This window comes from Trichoplusia ni, chromosome 2 (assembly GCF_003590095.1).
Source record: "Trichoplusia ni isolate ovarian cell line Hi5 chromosome 2, tn1, whole genome shotgun sequence".
NCBI classification, from domain to species: Eukaryota; Metazoa; Arthropoda; class Insecta; order Lepidoptera; family Noctuidae; genus Trichoplusia; species Trichoplusia ni.
Window position 1 is genome coordinate 6,809,094 of NC_039479.1, and position 23,644 is coordinate 6,832,737.

The 23,644-nt window shown below is 38.6% G+C and overlaps 4 protein-coding genes across 4 annotated transcripts; 2 read left to right on the top strand and 2 right to left on the bottom strand.

Moving 5' to 3' along the window:
* Positions 1–561: 561 nt before the first annotated feature.
* Positions 562–8,668, bottom strand: LOC113505445 (GTP-binding protein Rit2). Its single transcript, XM_026888129.1, has 5 exons — positions 8,055–8,668; positions 7,267–7,340; positions 6,267–6,461; positions 5,894–6,034; positions 562–5,603 (listed from the first exon to the last, which is right to left on the bottom strand). Exons 1-5 carry the CDS (start codon positions 8,194–8,196, stop codon positions 5,487–5,489), a joined length of 669 nt encoding a protein of 222 aa, XP_026743930.1. The 5' UTR covers positions 8,197–8,668; the 3' UTR covers positions 562–5,486.
* Positions 8,669–8,996: 328 nt separating this feature from the next.
* LOC113505458 (WD repeat-containing protein 91) lies at positions 8,997–10,489 on the top strand. The gene is made up of 4 exons (XM_026888155.1): positions 8,997–9,322; positions 9,404–9,553; positions 9,829–10,034; positions 10,219–10,489. The coding sequence occupies exons 1-4, from the start codon at positions 9,079–9,081 to the stop codon at positions 10,453–10,455; spliced, it is 837 nt and encodes a 278-aa protein (XP_026743956.1). The 5' UTR covers positions 8,997–9,078; the 3' UTR covers positions 10,456–10,489.
* A 61-nt stretch (positions 10,490–10,550) lies between these two features.
* LOC113505462 lies at positions 10,551–12,355 on the top strand. Its single transcript, XM_026888170.1, has 3 exons — positions 10,551–11,026; positions 11,304–11,485; positions 11,906–12,355. Exons 1-3 carry the CDS (start codon positions 10,871–10,873, stop codon positions 12,114–12,116), a joined length of 549 nt encoding a protein of 182 aa, XP_026743971.1. The 5' UTR covers positions 10,551–10,870; the 3' UTR covers positions 12,117–12,355.
* On the bottom strand, positions 12,338–23,197 carry LOC113505449 (MAU2 chromatid cohesion factor homolog). The gene is made up of 12 exons (XM_026888144.1): positions 22,937–23,197; positions 22,567–22,746; positions 19,705–19,827; positions 19,255–19,383; positions 19,062–19,170; positions 18,781–18,945; positions 18,364–18,561; positions 15,427–15,536; positions 15,032–15,133; positions 14,706–14,809; positions 14,353–14,555; positions 12,338–14,077 (listed from the first exon to the last, which is right to left on the bottom strand). Exons 1-12 carry the CDS (start codon positions 23,159–23,161, stop codon positions 13,884–13,886), a joined length of 1,842 nt encoding a protein of 613 aa, XP_026743945.1. The 5' UTR covers positions 23,162–23,197; the 3' UTR covers positions 12,338–13,883.
* Positions 23,198–23,644: the final 447 nt, after the last annotated feature.

Sequence of the window (23,644 nt, forward strand, 5' to 3'; positions counted from 1 at the left end):
AAATACCCAACATGGTTGTTTAACTTTCTTGAGTACCTACACCATTGAAGTTACTATCAGTCACTTGTTCAGTTGAATCATGGTGATAAGTAGGTACACGAGGTCATATCAATCAAATGAGACCGACTCTTCATGTTTTTGAATTTCAAAAACAGCCCAAAGACTTGGTGTATTTTGCTAGCGTTCATTAGATTCTTTCGTCTCTGAGCCCATTAATAAAAAAGTCACCGCTTTCGAAACATGACATTTATTCAACAAAATCTCTACACACTGCTTACAATTCTTGCATTAAATATAAATACAAATCTGAAAGGTACTATTTGGTGTTATAAATTATTACACATAACAAAATAGGTAAATATCTAAATATGTATTTATAAATATATCGACTGTAGTGACCCAATATAATTTGTTAAGTTTTTTTTCTTAATTAACAATATACTAAATTTATTAAAACTTAATTTCAAATTAAATAAACTGTAGGTCTCGTTATGATGTTTGTTGAGGTTGTAAATAAGTAGTTGTTGTAGTTGTTTAGAATCTGTTGTGTTCTTGTTTCGCGCTGATTAGATTGCACTGACTTTAATCATTCTGTTGTATATTTGTGATTTTAGTGCGGTGTTTTGTGTATATAAATTAATTCTTTACTATCATATCGTGAGTGTTGCCTAGTTATTTACAACCACAACGGAACCTACATCAACCAAACAAAAATATGACAACAATTTTCAACATATAAAAATTTTGTACATAACACGAAATATTTTTTTTCAATAATTATTGTTCAAATCACCTACTGTAGGATAATAATATACTCTCTTAATAACCATCTAATCTATGGAATATATTAATTAAACATTAAAATGTAAATACGTTATAAGCGTCAATTTTAAATATATACTGACTACTCTGAACAACTAGTACTCTAAGAAGTGCGGCGTTTGTAAAACATTATATTGCTTGTTCCTGAAACACTTATTATAGCCTGCTACCTTAATTTTACATGTACTGTTTTTTTGTCTACAAGGGCCCTATGACCAGTCTAGCAATAAGATTTGCAGCGAAACGCCCTGTAGTATGCCAGCTCTCTTCCATAAATGAAGCAACTATCGTGAGACTGAGTCAGTTCGACTCGCGACCTCGCCGCGTCGTATCCGAAGCTTTGGCCCGACACTTTTTGGGCACTTCCGATAAATACGAGTAAACCGTTGCATCATTTAATAATAAATGAAGCAGTCTTGAACGACTTAAGGTCATAATTAGTAAGCACCCATGACAATACTCATGTCAAATTAAGTTAGCGGCTCCAAGGATAATTCTTGTTTATCTATTTTCAATTAAAAGAAACTTACTACTGACATGTGAAGAATGTTCTGGAAACTAAAATCAGACATACTGAAAAAGATATTAAAAGTTTAGACCGATTGTACTAACGGTGACAATAGCAAGCTAAATAGACGAGCTTACATTTTTTATAGAATTAAATAAACAGCTATATACCGATAAATACATACAACATTTAACTTAGGCCGGTAATAGGATAGCACGGAATACTCAATTTTGAAAAGTACTTAGATTTTAAAATAGATACTTGACAATAAACAAAAAATACTTTAATTTTTGTAACATTAAATCCAGTTCTGCCTGTTTCTAGTTGCGGAAAACAACGAAAGTGAACTCTCTCTAGATTAAAAAGAGAGGTAAGAGGTATTTTTGTATGATAATTTGATTAAACATATATTTATACTTTCTTTTCAATTCGACGTTCCTTATTTATTGTCAAGTATACATGTCTGGGCTTGTATGGCCGTTTAGATTTGTGAACAACGACATCATACAAATTGCGCAATGAACTGTAAACTGTCCTAAACATTTTACTCCGTTACAGACAATAAGATTATTAGTACTCGTGGCAAAGTGATAAATAGTGAACAACGAGGTTTGTTCCGATAACGCTAATACTACAATATTATTTAATAATATTGTGCTGGCCGACTGGTAAAATAAGAAGACTTTAGGTAAAACTAATGCTAGGAACCATCTCGATATGAAATTGCAAGCATTAACAGAAAAAAGGTTATAATCAGAGAAACTTTTGTTTTTTTTTCCATGACATTACATTTAAATAATTTGATGAAATCGTCACAAACATGTTTCATATGTCATAAATGACGAGAAAATTGCATAATTCACATAATACATCCAGATTTAACTTCGGAAAGCTTAGAAAGAACACTGAAATAAAAAAAATCACATGCATAGTGAATACTAGAACAACTTTACACTACAATGCGTTCACAATACTAGGACAAGACACGCTAAGTAAACCTTACAATTAATAAGCTCCTATTTTACCAGCGAGCCCCATATTATCAGTAAGATGAACATCTATTAACAGCTATACAAAACAATAGTGACTAGAGTTAGAACCTACAGATACCTTACTACTGAATACAATAACACAATCACTTGATGACAAACATAATTTACATGCCATACAAATTAAATTGTACTTTATTTTAAAGTAGTTAAGGGCTTAATTAGATTATATAATCCCTGGTTAAGATGTAGGCTTTGCACGGCAAATGGCAATGCTTTACGCTTAGGGTGGGGTCTCAAATCGACTATACTTAGATAAACTTCATATTTTTATCCACAGTTTATGGACATGGAACTATTTAGACCGTGATAATTAATTCGAAACCCCAACTTTATCGCGACATTAATCAATGAATACCATACTTTGACACCGTTTCATCGCACAGAGGGTTAGACGCGGCTTCGCGTCACCCGCCATACACTGAATATTGTACCAAGACGAAGCATTTGACAACACAAATCATTATAATAAAAACATCCAAACTACATTGAAAAAGCTGGTGATAAAACCGTATAATTAAAATATGATTATAAGTTTAAATGACAGGCTAACACTCACATCACAATAAGTTACCGTTAGGCGTTTAATATTGCTTGTAATTAGGAATCTCTCTTTAACCTTACATATCATATATTCTAGTTGTATTGTCAAACGTTTCGCCCGGCGCGGCGCCACTCACACGGGCACACGTCACGACTACACTAATATTTGTGCGTATCGACCTAACATTATACAAATCCACAAGTCTTCCCACGACACTAAGGGTACTTCAAAAATACATACACCAATCACGTTACACACTAAAGTTAAATATATATAAATTTACTTTATATACTTATTGCTGTTTCTGTTACACAGATTAAACGAAGAGCTCGATACATCTCACTTAGATTACTTAATTGTACTCCGAGGTCAAATAAAAATACCAAAATTTCAATATTCAATATAAATGGTGCTTTGGTTGTTAAAATATACACGATTATGGCGTTTGTATAATACGTTTGGAATTTATTTTTACCTACAAGGTCCCCTATGATTTATATTACTATTGACTATAGGCCTGTCTGAAAACTGCCAAAATGTTCTCACAATATTATTTCTTTATGCTAAAAATTGTGGTAAAAGGGTCTTAAAATCCTTGAATCTAAAATCTAGACTAGACTATTCGAACTCTTAACGCTACTGTCTAGTAACTGTGCCTCGTTTTATTCAGACCTCAAATGGTTCCCTACAGCCATCCGGCCAGCTCTCAGACGCGACCTACCTACATACCTATGTAATACAAGCTAAACATTAAAACTCCTAAATAAAACATCTACTAGTCAATGGTTCAAACAAATAGTATTGTAAAACAACTTCTACACTTACTTATTGCTTTCACTGATTCCGTTACTCGGAAGACATAACATGGTCTAAACTATTAGGTACTGGTGCCCAAAATTATATACAAATATAAATTACTCTTGTATACAAGTATGCAGTAAACTGTATATGTATACACTGTAAATAACTTTATTTAAAATCATGTGATAAATTACATGGATATTATTTTATTGGAACAATTATTAAGTACCATATTCGTCACGATAAAACTTTTTCTAATATTGGAAAAATTTAAGACTCAATATTCAAATGTGAAAACAGATTATTTTAAATTAAAATAATAATTTGAAAACATTTCAAGGCGTGTGAGTCGTCATCACGAGAAGTTACTTAAGGCCGTATGCCACAAACAATATAAATAGAAACATTTTAGGCCTAAATATTCTCATATTAACTACAGTAAAAGGGGTTCTAAAGTAATAACTAGTATCCAATATATTTAAAACAAATTTAGTAAGAGGACCAATGTATAGAAATTTTATGGCAAGGTTAAATTAAATGCACGAAGTAAAGCATTATTAGATATGGCAACATAAATACTATATGGCTTCTATCGGGCAACACCCGAGGAAAATTTAACGGTGGAGCAATCGAAATTGGAGTAAAAACGTCGAAATTGTATAAGCCTGGATCTTTAGGTAAGTGTCATTTTTACAATCGGTAAATGGCTCTCTTAAAGTCGAGTGACTTATTGAAATTTAACCTCATTTCCATATTGTGTAGGAAAGGAAGGCTATTTGAATCACCATTAACGCTTATAAAAATTACACAGGTTTACAGATCTTATATAAGCTAAAAGATATGTCTCCTAAAGAAAATGCTTTCCTAATTAACTCTCGACTCAGTGGCACATTGTTTCGATTTCTTTGTGTGAAACCGTACCTAGGCCTCGTCTAATTCTAAAGTGAAACGATTTTAGCTCTAAACAACTATCAAAAACGTCTTTACATTTAAAATTCATAAATAAACACTGGAAAGATTTAACATCAAAATAATAGAAAGATAAGAATAATCAAGATCATTGCTCAACAGGATGTATGAGTAATATATCAATTTCTCTTGAATGATATAAAGCAATGTTAACAAATTCCTTGCTTCAGTTAGCTTGCAGCATGCAAGTGTACCTTAAATAATCAATATTCCACTCCATTTGAGCATTTTGAAACAAACAAGATAAGCTTAGTTTATCACATTAGAAGCTCATTTAGAACTTGCGCACATAAGCCGCGGGCAATATTATCCATATTTTTAGGTTAACGTAATGTTATAGGGTAATAACGTCGCCCACATATTGGGTTTGTAACATATAATAGCATCATTTTGAGGTAGAAGAAGAAACATTTTAAATTCAATTAATTTCTTAAATGCAGAAAAGCTCGACGGGAATTCAGTTTATTGTTATTTTAATTAAAATCGATATTTAACTGTTCGGACAGGAATTTTAACTTTTGATCGACGACATAGTGTTGCCAATTAAATAAATATTCTCCAATTAATTCTCAAAAAATGTTATTACTACATTATCAATATGACTATGTCGTAAATTTCAATCCTCTTTAACATTCGCGTAACAAAAGTCACATTGGTATTCATTTTTGGCGCCAAATTCGATCACAATATAGCTAAAACAGCTTTTTGTTATTTGACGCCATGTTTAGGCGTTAGTGACGTAATGACGTAAAGGTCTTACAGTTGTGTTGACAATTACAATTGTGTTTGCGTGTTACGGCGAGGTGTGGTGCCTTCTTCTCCGTCGGAAGACCAAAGCGAAGATGCTGCGTAACCGCCTCCAGCGCCTGCGTCCGCCGCTCGTCGATATACCAGTACCCATGAGCGATGACTAAGAAGATAAAATACAATTTAGACTTCTGATGGTATAACTGTCCATGTCCAGAGTTACCATCAGAGTCGAAGTTATGATGGATCATTCAAGCATTTAAACACAAAAATTTTCGCTTTCCTTATTACTCACATCATGTTTTAGATCTCATTGCTGGGCAAAGGCCTCCCTTTCTTTTTCAGACCTCTCTATATTTTGTGATTTCTGGCAACGTACACCGCGTATTTGCTTAGATAATCACACCACATTTTGTGTGATGTACTTTGAATATTACATTATTATGTATATACCTGTCTTTGTCTTTCCAACCGTCGTATCTCGCGGACGAGCGCGTGGAAGGCATCGTCCACGAAGTGCCGGAGCGCGGCCGACGTCTCGAAGAACGGACAGCCGAGCTGCGTCGCCAGTGCCTTGCCTTCCTCTGTCGTCACCTACGAGTAAATTCCATTTTATTTCAAGTTTTGTGATGGTCATTACTTTAAATGCTAAGTTAATTTTAGATTTTCTCTTTTCCTTATTTTGAGCTATTTATCGAAATGTTGTATTCACCTTAAGTTATTTGATACACTAGTCTACATATAATCTGTTTTAAGTATGTTTTAGCATAGTGTGATTAAATGTTGCATTAATGTAATAACAAATCTTGACGGTCGTTAGTGGTACCTGTCTAAACCGTGGCGCTAGGTCCAGCTTGTTCCCGACGAGCACGAGCGGCAGGCGCTCGGCGGGCCGCGCCTGCGCCAGCAGCCGGCGGTACTCGGCGGCGGCGCGGAACGAGCGCCGGTCCGTCACCGAGTAGCACAGCACGAAGCCCTCGCCGCACCGCATGTACTGCTCGCGCATCGCCGTGAACTCCACCTGGACGCAAATCAGGGATATTCAAGACAATTCAGAAATCATTACAAATAATGATTTTCTGAACTCAGATGCAGAACACTTGATATGACGTTTGGCAGGATTTTATAATATTTCATGTTAGAGACAATTCTAGCTAAGGTAACATTATAAGTTGGTAACATCAAGAGGATCATTCTTGAAGAGGGTCTGTGGACACTTATTGATCCCTTGAGTTTATATTCATTTTTATACACATAATATAGGCTATGATGTAAATTTACTAAATTTGTGAAATATCTGTACATCCACATTCCAAGGGCAAAATTGATCACTAATAACATGGCAGTATTCATCTAACTAAAGTTAAATAATCAAATGATTTGTATTGAGAGACCATTACTGCTGCAATAAGATCCAAGAAAATCAACAATCTAAGAATATTTGAAAGTATAATTTGTATCAAATTGTTTTAGTAAAATCACTTTCCTAAACTATGGCACTACACTACAAAATTTGTACATTAAAATACAATCAAGAGATCTTAAACAGATACAAAAATATATTGTTAAGCTTGGTATGTGATTTTTTTTTGTATTTAGGTTCTCTTTTCCCTGAATGTATGTATACAAATAATATTTAAGTATACAATAAAATTCATTAAGTCAACCCCCTGTGTGCATTACAATTTAATAACAACAGTAAGCTAGAATAGGGCAAAAAAAGGGTAAAAGATGAATGAGAATATCAAGAACAAAGACTGGTCTATGTCCAGCAGTGGGTTACTCTAGGATGAAGATGACAATAAGTGTGTTATTATGTATGTTACCTGTCCTGCTGTGTCCAATATGTCCAACAAGGCAGGCTCCCCATCTATGACGGCTTGTTGTTGATATGAGTCCTCTGTAAAAACACAATTTAATTTAGACTTAATTAAAATGATATGTTTAGACTTCTTATTCACAAAATGCCTTTGCAGCTTTGGCAATTTGAGGTCATCCTTGTTTGATTGAAAAGTTCAGAACATTTTAATGTTATAGTACTCTATAATGGTTAATGGTTAGTTTACTTTACGGCATATGTATACTACCAACTTCTGTATTACACACCAAAATTATCTTAGTGGGAAAATCTGGACACCCATTGCAACCCTGATTTATTTAAAAACTGCAGAAAAGAAATATTATATTTTTCATTGAATTGTAAATGGATCTTTAGTCCATTTTAGTGACTACACATATAAACTGCACTGCAATTTGTAACTCGGGTAGATTGGTTGTGGGTGGCATATTAGATTACCTCATACCTTGACTTTCTATTATCAGAATTGTTATTATTAATTATAATAAAATATAACTGTACAGAAATATTTTAACAATGAAACATTTACAAAAACAGTCCATTGAAGTTTGCAAATAAAGTTTATGCAACACTCACCCTACTGTTTATACTTATATTTTAAACTATAAACTAAAACAAACACTAGGTGACAGTCCCCATTGACTCCATATGGTACCTACTTAATCAAATTAGAAAACGATTGTCTGCATTGATTCTTATCACTTATTAGTTTTATGATGTAAACAATGGGCTAAATGTTTGAGGAGCATCAGTTACCTATGGTAGGGTCATGGTAATCCAAGAAGCTGTGGCTGACAAACTGCAGCGTGACCGCGGACTTGCCGACGCCGCCGTCGCCCAGCACCACGATCTTGTAGACGCGGAGGCCGCGCGACGTGCCCGCAGCCTCGCCCGCCATGCCGCCGCATGCCTGCGACTCCGAGCCGCGCCCGCCACCTTCACACCGCAACCACCGCCATCGCCCACCGCACACACCCCCGCCGAACACTAACACCACCGTGCCGATTTTATAACACCACTACACTTAGCAACATCCTTTCATTTAACAATGCACATTTTGGTTTATATACAAATAATTTATCTTCTATTCCTCAATAAAAAATCGACAGCTGATTGAAAGCCATTGACATTTCGATTTTGTTTTGATAGGTTGGCCATTTTTGTCTGCGTTCTTTTGTAGACAGTCGCAGAGTCAGTTACCTATATTTTTGAAAGGAAGGCTTTTTGTCCAGCTTGAGTTTCCTGTTTATTACATAGGAAATACTAACAATTTCACTTTAAATCATGTACATGGAAAAGGAATATAAGTTAAACAATTAAATAAGTTACTCTGTACCTATTCTCAAGTTGCACAACCCGCACAACAATACTAATGAAACAGTAATAAATTCAAATGTCATAAAACTTTAAACTTTTGAAATTGTTAATTAATTTACATAAACCGTAAATGGACCGCCTTTTCTTAAAAATCTACACGATGCCCGCCCCTCACCGCTTCCTACAGGAGGCAAAAAACTCCTAAGCCTCCCCAGCTCCAGCCCGCTGTCCAATTATTGTTATATTTTTCGTTGAAAAATTAAACAATCCAATACTATCAAAATTAATTATAAACAAATACACATCGAATACAATCGTTCACATAATTTTGCTGTGGCTTAAACTTAACAAAACGCAACACAAATCACAACACTTCTGTCATAATTTGATGTCAACAAACTAGGCGCACTGCATATTTACTGTTTATCTTTGCTATGCGCATTTTATAGTTTTCTATCAGATAATGGCTCACATACAATTCGTGGACGAATTGGTGCGTGAATACTTATTATTCAGGGGTTTTACATCTACAGTGAAAGCTTTCGACAACGATTTAAAGACAGATAAAGACAAAGGTTTTAGAGTCGATAAAATAGTAGAACAAATTGTACATTATATCAATGTCTCCGACCTAAATGGTTTTAAAGAATACTGGTCGCACTTAGACACACTTGTTTTCTCGAAATTGGAGATTCATGTTCAACCAGGTACGTAGTAAATTAATATCTTATCGGCCTTGGAAATATAAAATGACGAAAATTTTAACTGTAATGTCTCTTATTCTACAGCTGTTAGGAAGCTAGAATACAGCCTTTACAAGTTGTACTTAGTGACAGCAGCACAGAGCACCGGTGCAGTTCGTAATGAACGAATAATAGACTTCCTATCGAAAATGCTACCTGAACTTCAAGGCCAGAATGAGTGGAGGGACTGGTTCAGTAAGTGACAACTTTAATTTACTCACTGGTTTACGCCCAACACCCACTATTAATAATGTATTTGAACTAAGCCTTTTTCCTTAATTAGAGGAAAGTATGCTATGAAATACCAACATTAAATTAGGTACATATTTCTGGTCTTCTATCATTTTTATATACCAGCTTAAAACTTAACTAATATATTTTTAAATATCACCAATATCACACCTGAAAAAAAAAGAATAATCAAACAATATTACTGAAATCCTCAAGCTAATTGAAATCAAATGTTTCAGTGCTACCGTTCATTCAGAAGCCAGAAGAGAACCCCTCATTCAGCCTGTACTTCACCCGGGCATGGCAGGACAGTGTGCTGGTGTCTCTCCACAACCTGCTAGCTACAGTGTTCCAGTGCATGCCACAACCAACACTCACTAGCTATGAAAGTGATGCTGCTATGGTGAAAAGACTTCAAGACAAATTGGCTGCTGTCTTTGGAAAGGTAAATAATTTGATTTAATTTAGGACATTGACATTTTTATTTGAAATCTCTTTTTATTACAATAAAGACAAAAGTTTATGATCATTTGGTGTAAAATTAAGCTAGAACTATTTTAACAAAAAATAGAATACTGTTGCTGTTCTTTCATTAATGGCTCAAACTACCATGACATCTCATTTTCCAGGCACAACCTCAACAACTAGTAGAGAAGACGTCGCCTATCGGCCACCAGTCACGCCTCTCTCAGTATTCAGAGAGATTGAGTGGGCCTCTTCCATTAGTGGACGACTTCTGCGCAATACCATCTGAACAGCTGGAGAGCGGCGTGCGCGAAGCCAAGGGCCTTCGCGGCCTCCTACGACAAATGGGCGGCAGCCCCGTCATGGGCAGAAAATCAGGACGATCTCATAGCCAAAACTAATTCCTATATTATATGTACTATAGTTGTAAATAAACATTCCTAACTGTATTATTTTGTGTGAGTCCTTATATTGTTGTTTTTAATATATGATGATGAACTATTGTTATTATTTTTTCTTTTACATAGAGCTTTATCATTGATTAAAACTGAACTATTACAATACTGTGTAAGGGTAAACATTTACATTCATAAACCATAGGGCATGAAGATTTTCATAGGAAAAACTCTCACAATGATGTTCCATCGACATCTGAATAAAGTAAACAAAACTTTTTACAATATGACTCAGTCTGTATGCACCATGCGCCAAAATAGACAGATTTTAGTGGAACCAATGGTCATGACACTACAAAATTCAAGCAGTAATTTATAATAACCAAATTTCTTAGTTAATACATGAAATTAGTAATTCAAAATGTCTCACGCATTTTTAACGGATGCCGCCTCACGGTCGGAGCGGCGTAATAGGTTGTGGTACCAGAAAAATCTGGTGAAAGTTTTGCAGGCGGCGAAGGAGAAACAAGTGAGGGAGATCGATGCCTCCATCGTGTTGGCTGAAGAGCTCATGAGGGTATGGTACGGTATTTTTTACCACTTCGAAATCTACTACATCGAAACTGATGAAGCTGACTATTCTTTTTATTGAATTAGTCCCGCGCACCCGGGGAAATGTATACAGCACCACCGTGTTTAGTTCAGGATGGCAGATAATCAAAAATCCATTAACATGTAATTAATATTTAGTCCGGTGTTCCCTTACTATCGGCTTGACTTTTTGTCAATCAACAATACACCAAAATCACCATTCCTAGAAAACAAAGGTAAAATAAGCGAAACTGATATTTCAGAGATTAAATGAACCACTTGACCCGCCCGTAGAAGTCGTCATCCCAGAAGTTATCCCTACTAATGAAGACCGTGTTATGAAACCAATAGAACAAGAAGTACTGGATATATTACACAAGGGTACAGAGAAGGGCGCCGGCAAGACTTATTTAAAGGCTAGATATAAGAAACCGCCTGAAGACAGGTAAGTAGAAAATGATAAAGATTTACTTGGAAAAGATAATACAGAACTACAATTTTATTGTAGCATTCTCGCAATGGTGCTACCTAAATGTTTACTGCTATTAGAATTACCAATACCAAAGCTATAAAAACATAAAACCTGCGAGCCGGACTCGCGAAACTGGATTCCGTGGAAATAGGCTATAGATAATCAAACCGATCGAACCGGAACCTAATTAACTTGACGGTATTAAAATTTCAACTTGATAGCCATCACGGATCATGAAATGCAACCTGGAAAGACCAACAGCGGAGTCACAGTAATAGGGTTCCCTTTTTACCCTTTAGAAACGTACTGCATTAGCACATAGTGATTAGGATTGCTTTGATGAGTATTCATCAAGTAGCATTGTACTTGTACATCGTAGACGTTCGCCACCAGGTTCTTGTACCGCGTGGCGACGAGCTGGGACTACGGCTGGCAGCAGAAGCAAGCCATCCAGCTGGCGCGCGACGTGAACCACGGGCGCTGCTTCGTCCTGCGCCACACCTTCTACCGCAAGAACAACCTCGCGCCCGACCCGCCGCACTACGCGCGCCCCAGCGGCGGACAGATCTCCATCTGCAGCGAGTACTCCTGCAACTTCAACTAACCGACCTCGTACCTTACCACCTCCTTGCTCAGCGATCTAATCTCAAATAACATGAACAATAATTATGATTGGAACGCGACATATATAAGACTTAAAATAATTGTTAAAGTCATTGCGTTTCTTATCAAAACCGACAGATTCGGAGCCTTTTCTAAGAAAGTCAACGTACAATTGGTACGAAGATTACTATTATACCTCTACTATGTAAATAACAGACGAAATATAGCAAAAAACATATATTTTATACTTTTATTATTTACAATAATTCAACTTTTATTTACATATTAACAACAGTAAGAGTACCCCTTTTCTAAGGCCACATCTAACTGTTTGAAAGGGAATTACTAAAATAAAAAATGTGTACAGATTTCTGACAATTTTGTTTTCTCACAGACTGGAGTAAAGGTTGGTTGGATTCAGTTTCAATAGTTTTGTGTAAGAAAGCGATTTATCTATGCTATATTACAAAAATAATATGAGAACTTTAATTTTAAACACTTATTGTGACAATGATTACTTAATATGACGTCTATTGAAACCAACTCCAACTATCAAATGCTACTATAAAATTAATTAACCAGCATATCAACAACATCCACTCACTCCTAACAAGTTACTAAGAAAATAATTAATAAAATTAATATTAATAATAATAAATATGAGACGTTTTTGTTCTTTCTCAAGTTCATATTTTTGACACATTATGTACAATTAATTTATAGATCAGTCCGTATTATCTGCATAAATATTTTTAATTTAAATTTGTCCACATCTGTGTATTGTGCAAAATAAGACAATTTATTATGCTCTCTCCTTTGGCGTGTAGTCTAACTTTACTAAGTGAAGCAAGTTACAGACAAGCAATATAATCATATATGAGTCATAAACCCTTTCACCAATGGTGGGGGAAAGTGGAGAAAATAAACTCTCACTAAGAAGTGTCATTTTCTCAGCGCGACATTTGCTATGTCATCACTCTCCAATTCAGATAAGGAAGGAACAAAGCACTACATCTGTGTCATCTTATATCTTATAGTGGAACGGAAACATTGCCACGTTGTATGTACGCCGATATCGAAAAGAAGAATTACATGCAATTTCATTCATTATTTTAATTTGATACTGATTACGGTAACTTCCTCCTATAACGTCGCTTTACATGTGATGATGATAAATGAATGAGATCAGACAAAATTATGAAACCGATACAAGTGTCACAGTACACTGCGTGCAGACACCCAGACACCAACTAGTCTGATATGAATTTATTGTCACAACTTTCTACAAACTCAACAATCACTTGAATAGATGACGCAAGAGGACTTCTCATTCTGTCGAGAAGAATACGTAAGAAACCAAATCACATGCACCTAAGTGTTCTGTTATCGCGCAATAATGATAGCGTGCTTGGTTTCAAGTAAAACTGCATTTCCCGGACCGCAGGGAATGAGGGGATACAATTGAGCAATATTAATTGCCGTAGACTACAACCCTAACCATAGCATGACTGAAAACCCAAGTGTGAGGATGCAGGATGAAGATGATGTTAATTGACCGTAAATCAAGCTTTACCTATACATTATTGACTAAAGTTAGTTGAATCCCCTCGGTCCCTCGGCGGGAGCAGTCACACGGCAGTCACACGGCACTCGCGCGTCACTCAGATCGTAACCGAGCAGACATTGTCAGTAGCACTGCGGCGGCGGGCAGCAAGGCGGGCGGCCAGGCGGGCGGCCAGAAGGCCGGCCCGGCGCGCGGCCCGGCCGGCTAGGGCGCGGGCGTGGGCGGCGGCGCGGGCGGCGTCTCGAGACAGGGCACGGGCCCGCTGGTCCACTGCACGAGCGCGTGCTCGGGCATCTGCGTGGCCGCGAAGTGGTCCTTCAGCAGCGCCTGCGAGAAGTTGCAGTGCATCTGGTACGCCTCCGTCTCGCGGTCGGTGTCGTTCGCCAGCCGGTACAAGTCTGCCACGGAACAATAATATACGACGTTATAAATGATCAATTAAATTAACTTAAATATATTCAATACCCATATTAGAAAGCAGTGACTTAAAATATTGTAGAATACTAAAGGATGATCCACATTATAGTGTTAATTTCAGTTTGGTGTGATCATGATCTAAAAAATGTTCATGCTAGAAACAATAAACGGAATTTGATTTTTATTTCAGATCATATGTTTAATATACAAGTCAAGTTGAGCTCTCAAGTTCTGCATTATCATATTTAATAGTAACCTTTAAGTATAGCGGAGGCCCAGAGCTGGACGTGTACGTCAGGTATCTTGCTGGCGAGCTGCATGGCTGGCGTGACCATGTTCATGCTCTCGCGCGAGTTATTGATGGACAGGAAGATGTGGCCCAACAGCACCAGCGAGCACGAAGTCAGCCGGTTCAGGTCCTCTGCGTTTGCCATCTTCAACGTCTCACGGAGGTACCTCCTGTTATTACAAATAATTGTTAGTGCTACTAGATACAAACAGACAGCGAAAAGAAAACATAAAATAATATAATGTCGCACTTTTTTCAACAACACGAATAAGAAGTTATTACATCTGAGCAATAAGGTCCAAAACAGTAAATCTACTTACTTGGCCTCGTTATACCGCGCCTGGAAAAAGGCTTGTAATCCCAGCACGTAGTACGAAGCTGCCCTAAGACCGTGCGCGTAAGCAGGTAACGATTCCGGCTTAACCTGTTCACAAAATCAAATGATAAACACACAAAAAACTCATACAATTTCCAACATACAATAAAGAATAAAATGAGAAGTTGTTCATGTTTCGCTTTGACAATGATACCACCTATTACTATGGCAGTTGACCCGGTTTTTGAGTCACTTAGGACATAAATATATAATAAATATTCAAAACAATATCCTGATTAAATTTCTGTAAAATTATAATTTTAAACTTACTTCAGCCATCAGTTGAGTGAGCTCGTTGTCTCTCCGCCCCCGTAAATATACAATAGCCAGATTAAGTTTTGCAAACATCCATAGATCCCTTTCTTGTGACATCTAGAAAAAAAAAACAAAGTCCTCAAAACATCAAATAAAAAGTGTATAAATATACTTAGGCTTGGCAGTTCATAGAGTAATATTGAAGGTCTTTTCAAATCTTTTGACGGTAATACCTGGCAACATTAGAAGCGAAATTTTTTGTGAAGTTTTATTGTTGCATAACATTGCTAAACAGCGCGCAAACGCAAACAACGTTGCAGAGTTTCGTGTAGCATGTTGCGCAACAAGTCGACAAATTTCGAGTCCACTACGCAAAATTTCGTGAAATAATTTATAACAGAAAAACTTACATGTATGGCAGTGTGGAACTGCGATTCTGCAGCCTCCATGCAGTTCATGGACATGGCGTACAGGCCCAGCAGACAGTGCAGCTGCGGCGTATGCAAGGCCCCGATCGCCGCTGTAAGAAAAATATTGATAGTACGCGTGTTCTAAATGTAGAAGTTGTGAACTGCCACAAAATTTAAATTGAATAACTTAGTACTCGTTCACGTTTACTCGTGGGAGCGGTCACGAAATCTATACTAATATATAAAGCTGAAGAGTTTGTTTGTTTGTTTGAACGCGCTAATCTCAGGAACTACTGGTCCATTCATCGAGGAAGGCTTTAGGCTATAAACCATCACGCTGCGACTAATATTTATTTATTATTTATTTATTTATTAAACAGGTACATGATAAAAAACATTAAATCTGATGCAATGTCCAACAAAACTATCGACATAGTTTGTCTGTTGGATCTCGTTAAACATTTCTTATACATAGATATCTAGGTATGTAAATTAAGTATAGTATATAAAATCGCTTTTTTAATGTTCGGTCTCCATATACATTGTTAACTTTTGGTACAGGATATTTACCAGACGACATCGCTCGGGTGTTATAATTATTATAAACAGTTATTAATAATGAATTATGCTCCTGATCGCCATGGTTGTTTGTTGCTAATATAAATTTATGTTTTAATCTTGCCGGTAATACTTTACAAATTTTGAATAGTTTATAATAGACGTCTTTACAATTATTTTTAGTTTTTTTTATCTACTATTAGCTTTAGGAATCTTATTTGGATATTTTCTATTTTTTCGATGTAGGATTTGAAAGTCCATAGCAATCAAGGGCATAATCAACTACGGATTCCACCATACAGCGGTATAGTATTTTTAGGGTACTACTAGGAACTCTAAAACTTAGGTGATAAAATTTACTTAAAATAGGAGCTAAGATATAATGGAAAGTGTGAAAAAAACCGGGCAGGTATACCTAAATCATAACTTATATCTTCTACCCACGGGGACGAAGTCGCGGGCAACAGCTAGTATCAAATATATGGCGTAATATCCAAGAGTTCACGTACAAAACGCACGTCCGGTGCAAGTAGCGGTCAAGCTAGCGACTGGCTCCGCGATCGCAATATCAAACACGTAAGATGTTTGTGAGCGTTCACGTTGAACTAGCGGCGGAGCGCGCGATACACTCTCGACGTTAGGTAAGTTAAACCAGTATGAACTTGTCTCTAGAAACATTAGCGCGGCTTCATCATGTTTTTCGATAAAGAAGATTTTATTAGTGCTGTTCAGGCTAGAACTCCGATTTGGCAAAGCAAACAGTCATTATTGTCGTCCCAACCGCGCAAACGCTTGGTGGTCAATGTGAAACCGGCACGTCATCGCGACCGCACCCGCCACAGTGCAGGCTCAAAGCGAGCGCGCGGAACCCAATCTCGTACTTAGTTGTAGCGCAGGAGCCCACATCTGGATAGTGATGGGGGCTAGCGGCTGGAGAGCCGTCCCTTCTCATGCCGCAAGCCGACTCGCCGGTCGTGGTTGTGTGTAGTGTGTGTACTCACGCGTGGGCGCCTGTCGCAGCAGCGCGGCGGCGCGCGCGATCTCCTGCAGCGCGTTGGCCTTGCCGCCCGCCACCAGCGTGTGGCGGTGTGTAGTGTGTGTACTCACGCGTGGGCGCCTGTCGCAGCAGCGCGGCGGCGCGCGCGATCTCCTGCAGCGCGTTGGCCTTGCCGCCCGCCACCAGCGTGTGGCGGTGTGTAGTGTGTGTACTCACGCGTGGGCGCCTGTCGCAGCAGCGCGGCGGCGCGCGCGATCTCCTGCAGCGCGTTGGCCTTGCCGCCCGCCACCAGCGTGTGGCGGTGTGTAGTGTGTGTACTCACGCGTGGGCGCCTGTCGCAGCAGCGCGGCGGCGCGCGCGATCTCCTGCAGCGCGTTGGCCTTGCCGCCCGCCACCAGCGTGTGGCGGTGTGTAGTGTGTGTACTCACGCGTGGGCGCCTGTCGCAGCAGCGCGGCGGCGCGCGCGATCTCCTGCAGCGCGTTGGCCTTGCCGCCCGCCACCAGCGTGTGGCGGTGTGTAGTGTGTGTACTCACGCGTGGGCGCCTGTCGCAGCAGCGCGGCGGCGCGCGCGATCTCCTGCAGCGCGTTGGCCTTGCCGCCCGCCACCAGCGTGTGGCGGTGTGTAGTGTGTGTACTCACGCGTGGGCGCCTGTCGCAGCAGCGCGGCGGCGCGCGCGATCTCCTGCAGCGCGTTGGCCTTGCCGCCCGCCACCAGCGTGTGGCGGTGTGTAGTGTGTGTACTCACGCGTGGGCGCCTGTCGCAGCAGCGCGGCGGCGCGCGCGATCTCCTGCAGCGCGTTGGCCTTGCCGCCCGCCACCAGCGTGTGGCGGTGTGTAGTGTGTGTACTCACGCGTGGGCGCCTGTCGCAGCAGCGCGGCGGCGCGCGCGATCTCCTGCAGCGCGTTGGCCTTGCCGCCCGCCACCAGCGTGTGGCGGTGTGTAGTGTGTGTACTCACGCGTGGGCGCCTGTCGCAGCAGCGCGGCGGCGCGCGCGATCTCCTGCAGCGCGTTGGCCTTGCCGCCCGCCACCAGCGTGTGGCGGTGTGTAGTGTGTGTACTCACGCGTGGGCGCCTGTCGCAGCAGCGCGGCGGCGCGCGCGATCTCCTGCAGCGCGTTGGCCTTGCCGCCCGCCACCAGCGTGTGGCGGTGTGTAGTGTGTGTACTCACGCGTGGGCGCCTGTCGCAGCAGCGCGGCGGCGCGCGCGATCTCCTGCAGCGCGTTGGCCTTGCCGCCCGCCACCAGCGTGTGGCGGTGTGTAGTGTGTGTACTCACGCGTGGGCGCCTGTCGCAGCAGCGCGGCGGCGCGCGCGATCTCCTGCAGCGCGTTGGCCTTGCCGCCCGCCACCAGCGTGTGGCGGTGTGTAGTGTGTGTACTCACGCGTGGGCGCCTGTCGCAGCAGCGCGGCGGCGCGCGCGATCTCCTGCAGCGCGTTGGCCTTGCCGCCCGCCACCAGGCGGCACAGCGCCGCGTGTTCCACCAGCGCCATGCGTAGACGCCACGCTAGCGCGCGCGGGCCCGCCTCCGACCGCGACGACAGGCACGCCGAATCCATGTCTTCTGGCTCGCCTGTTTTTGCTGAAAATTCACCCAACATAAATTTTCTTACCTAAAAGAACATTTTTTAACATATTCAGCAAAGCTGCGCAATAATCGGGCAAATTTGCAAATTTGAGTGCAACATGACGCGCAACATGTTCTATGCATCCGGGTCAAAGGAGCCTTCGTCCAACAAAATTGTTTACATTACAAATAAAATACGCAAAATGCGCTGTAACAATTTACATATTAACTTACCTGTTAGCTTATCAATTTGAGCGAGCGCCTTCTCAGTGTACTTATGCGCCTTCTCCATGTAGCCGGCCTGCGCGGAGTGCATCACGGTGACCAGATACACGAGCACGTACAGCTGCTGCCGCGACATCCACACGAACGACTCGCCGAGCGCACTGCCGCACACAGCTACACAAACCATCATAATACTTGTAAAAACTTCTCAATACAACAAGCTTACGTATGTACCTAACAAGGAATTAGATAAAAAATCTACTGATGTATACAATTATAAGTACACTTACAGTCATCATCAGGCCACGAAGACCCCATAATAGTTTGTATGCTCTGCTGCAACTGCTTCAGGCAAGGCTTCACGCTCTTCACCTGTCCTGCCATTAAGTAGTGGCATACCTACAAGCAAAATATAGGTGTTGTACAACAAAGTCATTTAAACGCTCTTTTAATACATATATGACTAATGCAAAGTAATTTTACCTGTAACACTAAAAAGAAAACTTTTAGGTACTCCTTCTGGTGAATACTGCCGGTCCAGGAGTCTACTAAGTGTCCAGCCTGATTCAGTAGTGGTAATACCTCTGTAATCTTTTTGTCTATTAACAGAAGCTGCAACAAAGAGGTTCCTTTAGTAATACATATTATGCACAAAGAAATATAGAGAACAATTAAAGTAGTTACAGCTTACAGAGGAAGTTACACAAAGAGGCTTTCTTCACAGCTAAGAGACTTACTAACGCAACTAGTTTTAAGTATCATTTAACTACAAATTTAAGCACGTATAATATACTAAAGTTATAACATAATTAAACGTTGATAGAAAAATCAATACAAACTTATAAAGTTCAGAACAACAGCCTCATTATTTTCCAGGCGATAGGAGCAAGCAACTCCAGTGGCTTTATTGTCATATGAAGGTAACTGACTCACCATCACCCTACTGAGTAAGAACAGAACTCGCGTGTATGCCACATTGGATATCTGGGCGTAGTCCACGCCGACGCCGAGCAGACTGCTCGCAACTTCATATTCGCGTTCTGTGGCGTGGATTTGCTGCAATGGAATGTGATAATGTATAAACAAAATACACATAATAGTAGACAACATTTTGTTAGATGATACCAAAAGTTTTGTCGAACAATAATAATTTTACATTGTGGATTGTAATATTTAGAATTAGTTTGTATAAAAGCATCTATACTATTTGTGATGCGCAAGTTTTTCAGTAGGATCGTGGAGTTTAAGCGATTTCAATAATAAATTATTGAGTTCATGAAGTTTTATTCCTGACTACGTTTCGGGAATGTTGCGATTGCAGTCGAAATGCGGTCCGTCTGTCTATAGCCTAACTTATTTTTTTTATGATGCCTTAACTAGAATTGTGACGAATAGTGATTTGGCCAATTACCGAATATTCGGCGGCCTAAGCATTTCACATTTGGCGCAATGTACATACTTTTATGTTCCTAGATTATATCTAAATGCTGTTGAGCTGATCCTTACAAGTGGTGGTCAGCAAACGAAAAACAATACCCAAACCCCTCGAAATTTGCTAAAGTATATCTTTACCTGAGAGTCTGAATATCTTTACATGTATAGTGAGGGTCACTTTCCTAAGCTCATTTACGACGAACTTCTTTGCTATTTGTACTTGTACTTATCTTTGAGAGCACAGAATTGAGCTCGTAGGCATTAACAGTTGAACGAAAACAGTGAAATATCATTCAAACAAGTATTTATACATAATTAATTCTATTCATTTCAATATATTTTTTTCCAAAATGTTTAATTTTAATTTTTCAGTGATCTGTTTATAAATTATGTATGTACATAAAAAAACCGGATGTACAAAAACGTGACGCCATATTGCCGTAACGGACTTCCGTTGCAGTGTCGTCCAGTAGTTACCTCCTAGTTGTGCCTAAAGAAGTTTTACTTTAAAAAATAGCTTTATTTAACTGTCATAAATTACCACTGATATTGATTTAACTTGGTATAATGAGTATGAAAAGTTAGCAGAATACCGAATATGCGTTACATCACTAGCCAAAACCCTTTATCAATAATCTAACATGCCTAACTAGATACATGGCTAATCTTACAATTTGTTTAGTACCTAAGAAATTCATAACTATTTTAAGATAGTACAAGTTACAAAGTTCAGGACCTCAATGAATGCATTGCTCTTGGATATTGATGTCTGAATGTCAAAAATTATTTATTATAATACAATGGGGATCCTGATACATAACTACATATCTATTAACTCACATATTATTATAATAAGGAGTAGTATTAATATTATAGGAGCATAATAAATAATGAGGCGGATTCATAATTATTTACTTAAACACAATATGGCGCGCGAACCTTCCGCCACGTCAGCTAATGATTAAGATTTGGGTTTGGACCTAAACTGATGGGGCGATCGCGAGAAATAGTAAATAATAAGGATTGTATTTTTGTTATGCTACAAATAAAAACAAAAATTAAAATTCTTGAAACAAAATTGGACAAAGAATAAGTAAGACATACTAAGTAGTATTTTCATAAGAAGGTTTTATGTTGATAAGACATTTCTGACAATTAGTCATAATTAGTTTGTAAGGCCTATTTATAACCTTATATTTTTTTACAAAGTTCATAAATCTTTAGATATTTTAATGTATTTATGCTTGCACCTTCAACATAAGAAAATATTATATTTACTTATACTTAAACTTGTATGAATCTGAGACAATGTATTATTAGGAGCAAGCATATTTTATATGTGCACACAATTACCTCAGGCTTTTTGAGTTGCTGCTGGTTGTACAACAAGTAATTACAAAAATTTGGGGTAGTTTTAAAAATAATCAATATTGTAATCTTCATAACAACTGCTACCAATGATAGCTGCTTGTTTCTTTTGTTAACCAGAAGACACATATTAGTGGGATATTTAGTCTGTTTTTATATTTTACAAATTTAAGTACCAATATTGCAAATTTGTTTAAATACTTTTTCACTTCATTTGTGATACCAATGCTGAGCAGCGAAGTGAATTTTGAAATTTGTTTACTACTCAGATTTTTCTTTCGAGGAAATGAGGATTATAAATTTTTGAATCTGAAATCACCAGCCCCCAGTGAGCACAAGTGATGATCAATAGTATCAATAGTAGCTTTGCCCAACAAGCAGACAGTTTTGCACAGCTATGACAATGGAAATGTATGAATTAAATTAGGCTGTAAGTAGCATGTTTATCTATCTATTTGTAAACAAGTTAATTTAATCACTCATTTCATCTCCCATAAATTATGCAAATGAGTCTAATCGGGCCCCCCCGATATATACGAGTGAGTAAACCATTACATCATTTAATAAATCACAATGAGTATTGGAGTTATTTAATATGTAATAATAAATATACTTCAAAATAGGTAATAACTTAATGAGTGTCAGCATATAAACCATAAATAATAAACATGTCATTTTATTTCATACAATGACAAAATATATAATGAAATATGGTTGAAACATTAGTAATGTGAAAATGCAAATATTTGCGAACTTAGCTAATTATCATCCCTACTTCATTTCCAAATAATTATGTTAATGAACATGTTACAATAATTACAATTCCAAATGTCCAATGCTGCTGATATGATATTACTTTTATAACTTAAACGTAATTTCTATTGATTATTGCAATGTTTATTATTAAATTAATGAGATATGGGCAATCTAATAAACAATAACAACATAATATAACACAAATGACATAAAACATAAAATATATAGTTTACTTACTGCCAATTGGAATATGAGTCTGCAATGCCAGTAAACACTGTGCTGTGACAACTCAATGGCCTTCCGTAGGATGGGCTTAGAATGTGAGGGCTGGCCCTGGGCCTCAAACAAGTCTGCGAGCACGCTGGCTGCCTCGAACTTAACGTCATCAAACCCATTGATAGTCTGGGACATGCACCACTGAAACCACAACACTTTGATCACCATATGACCCACTTGAACTTTGTTTACATACTTTGAGAAAGTAGCATCTCATCTACCAACAAAAAGACTAAGGTAAAGGCTATCCCGTCGTGTTGCGCCAACGACCGCTACTCCAAAACACAACATACTTTCAAAACTAAACGAATAATAACAAAAAAAAACTTACACTCTGCTCTAAATGCGTTCTCGCCAAGTCGATGTTTTTGGTGTGTGTCAAAAGAATATTTCCAAGTTGTAAATGTGTCCTGGCCTCGACTCTTTGTGGTGGTTTGAAATTAAATACAGCTTGTAAGCACTGGATGCAACTTTTTATGTCAGGAGGAGTTGATGTACGGAAATGTTCTGCTAAACCAAGTAAAGAAATATACCAAGCGTCCTGCGTTGACGCCATTTTGACATTTCTGCTTGGAGGGAACGATGTTGCCAAGCTACAAGATACCAAATCTTTAAAAAGTAATGTCAAATATAGACAACATTTTATTTAACTAAGTTAAAAAAATGCCGTTGGATAAATTAATAATCATACTATTTTTTGAGTAGCAAAAAGAAAACTTTAATTCTTAATTAAATTATCAGCGTTTTTAATGTTTATTGATTTAATGTTAGAAATAGGTCCTCTTCCAAAGATTTTATTTTTAGTTATCTGACTGCGTCGTAGCGGTATCAAAACAGTTTTTTAATATTACAAAACATTTTCGGGCATTTCATGAATGGTTGTGTTCAAACAAAAGATCGTCCTTTCAGATTCACAAAAATCGATTTACCTACCTATTCTTGTGTACAAAACGTGCTAGTTTCATTAAACAAATCAAAGGGTTCTTCTACCATTGCAATTGCCTAAAATGGAGTGGTTATTGCCCACAATGGATCCGTA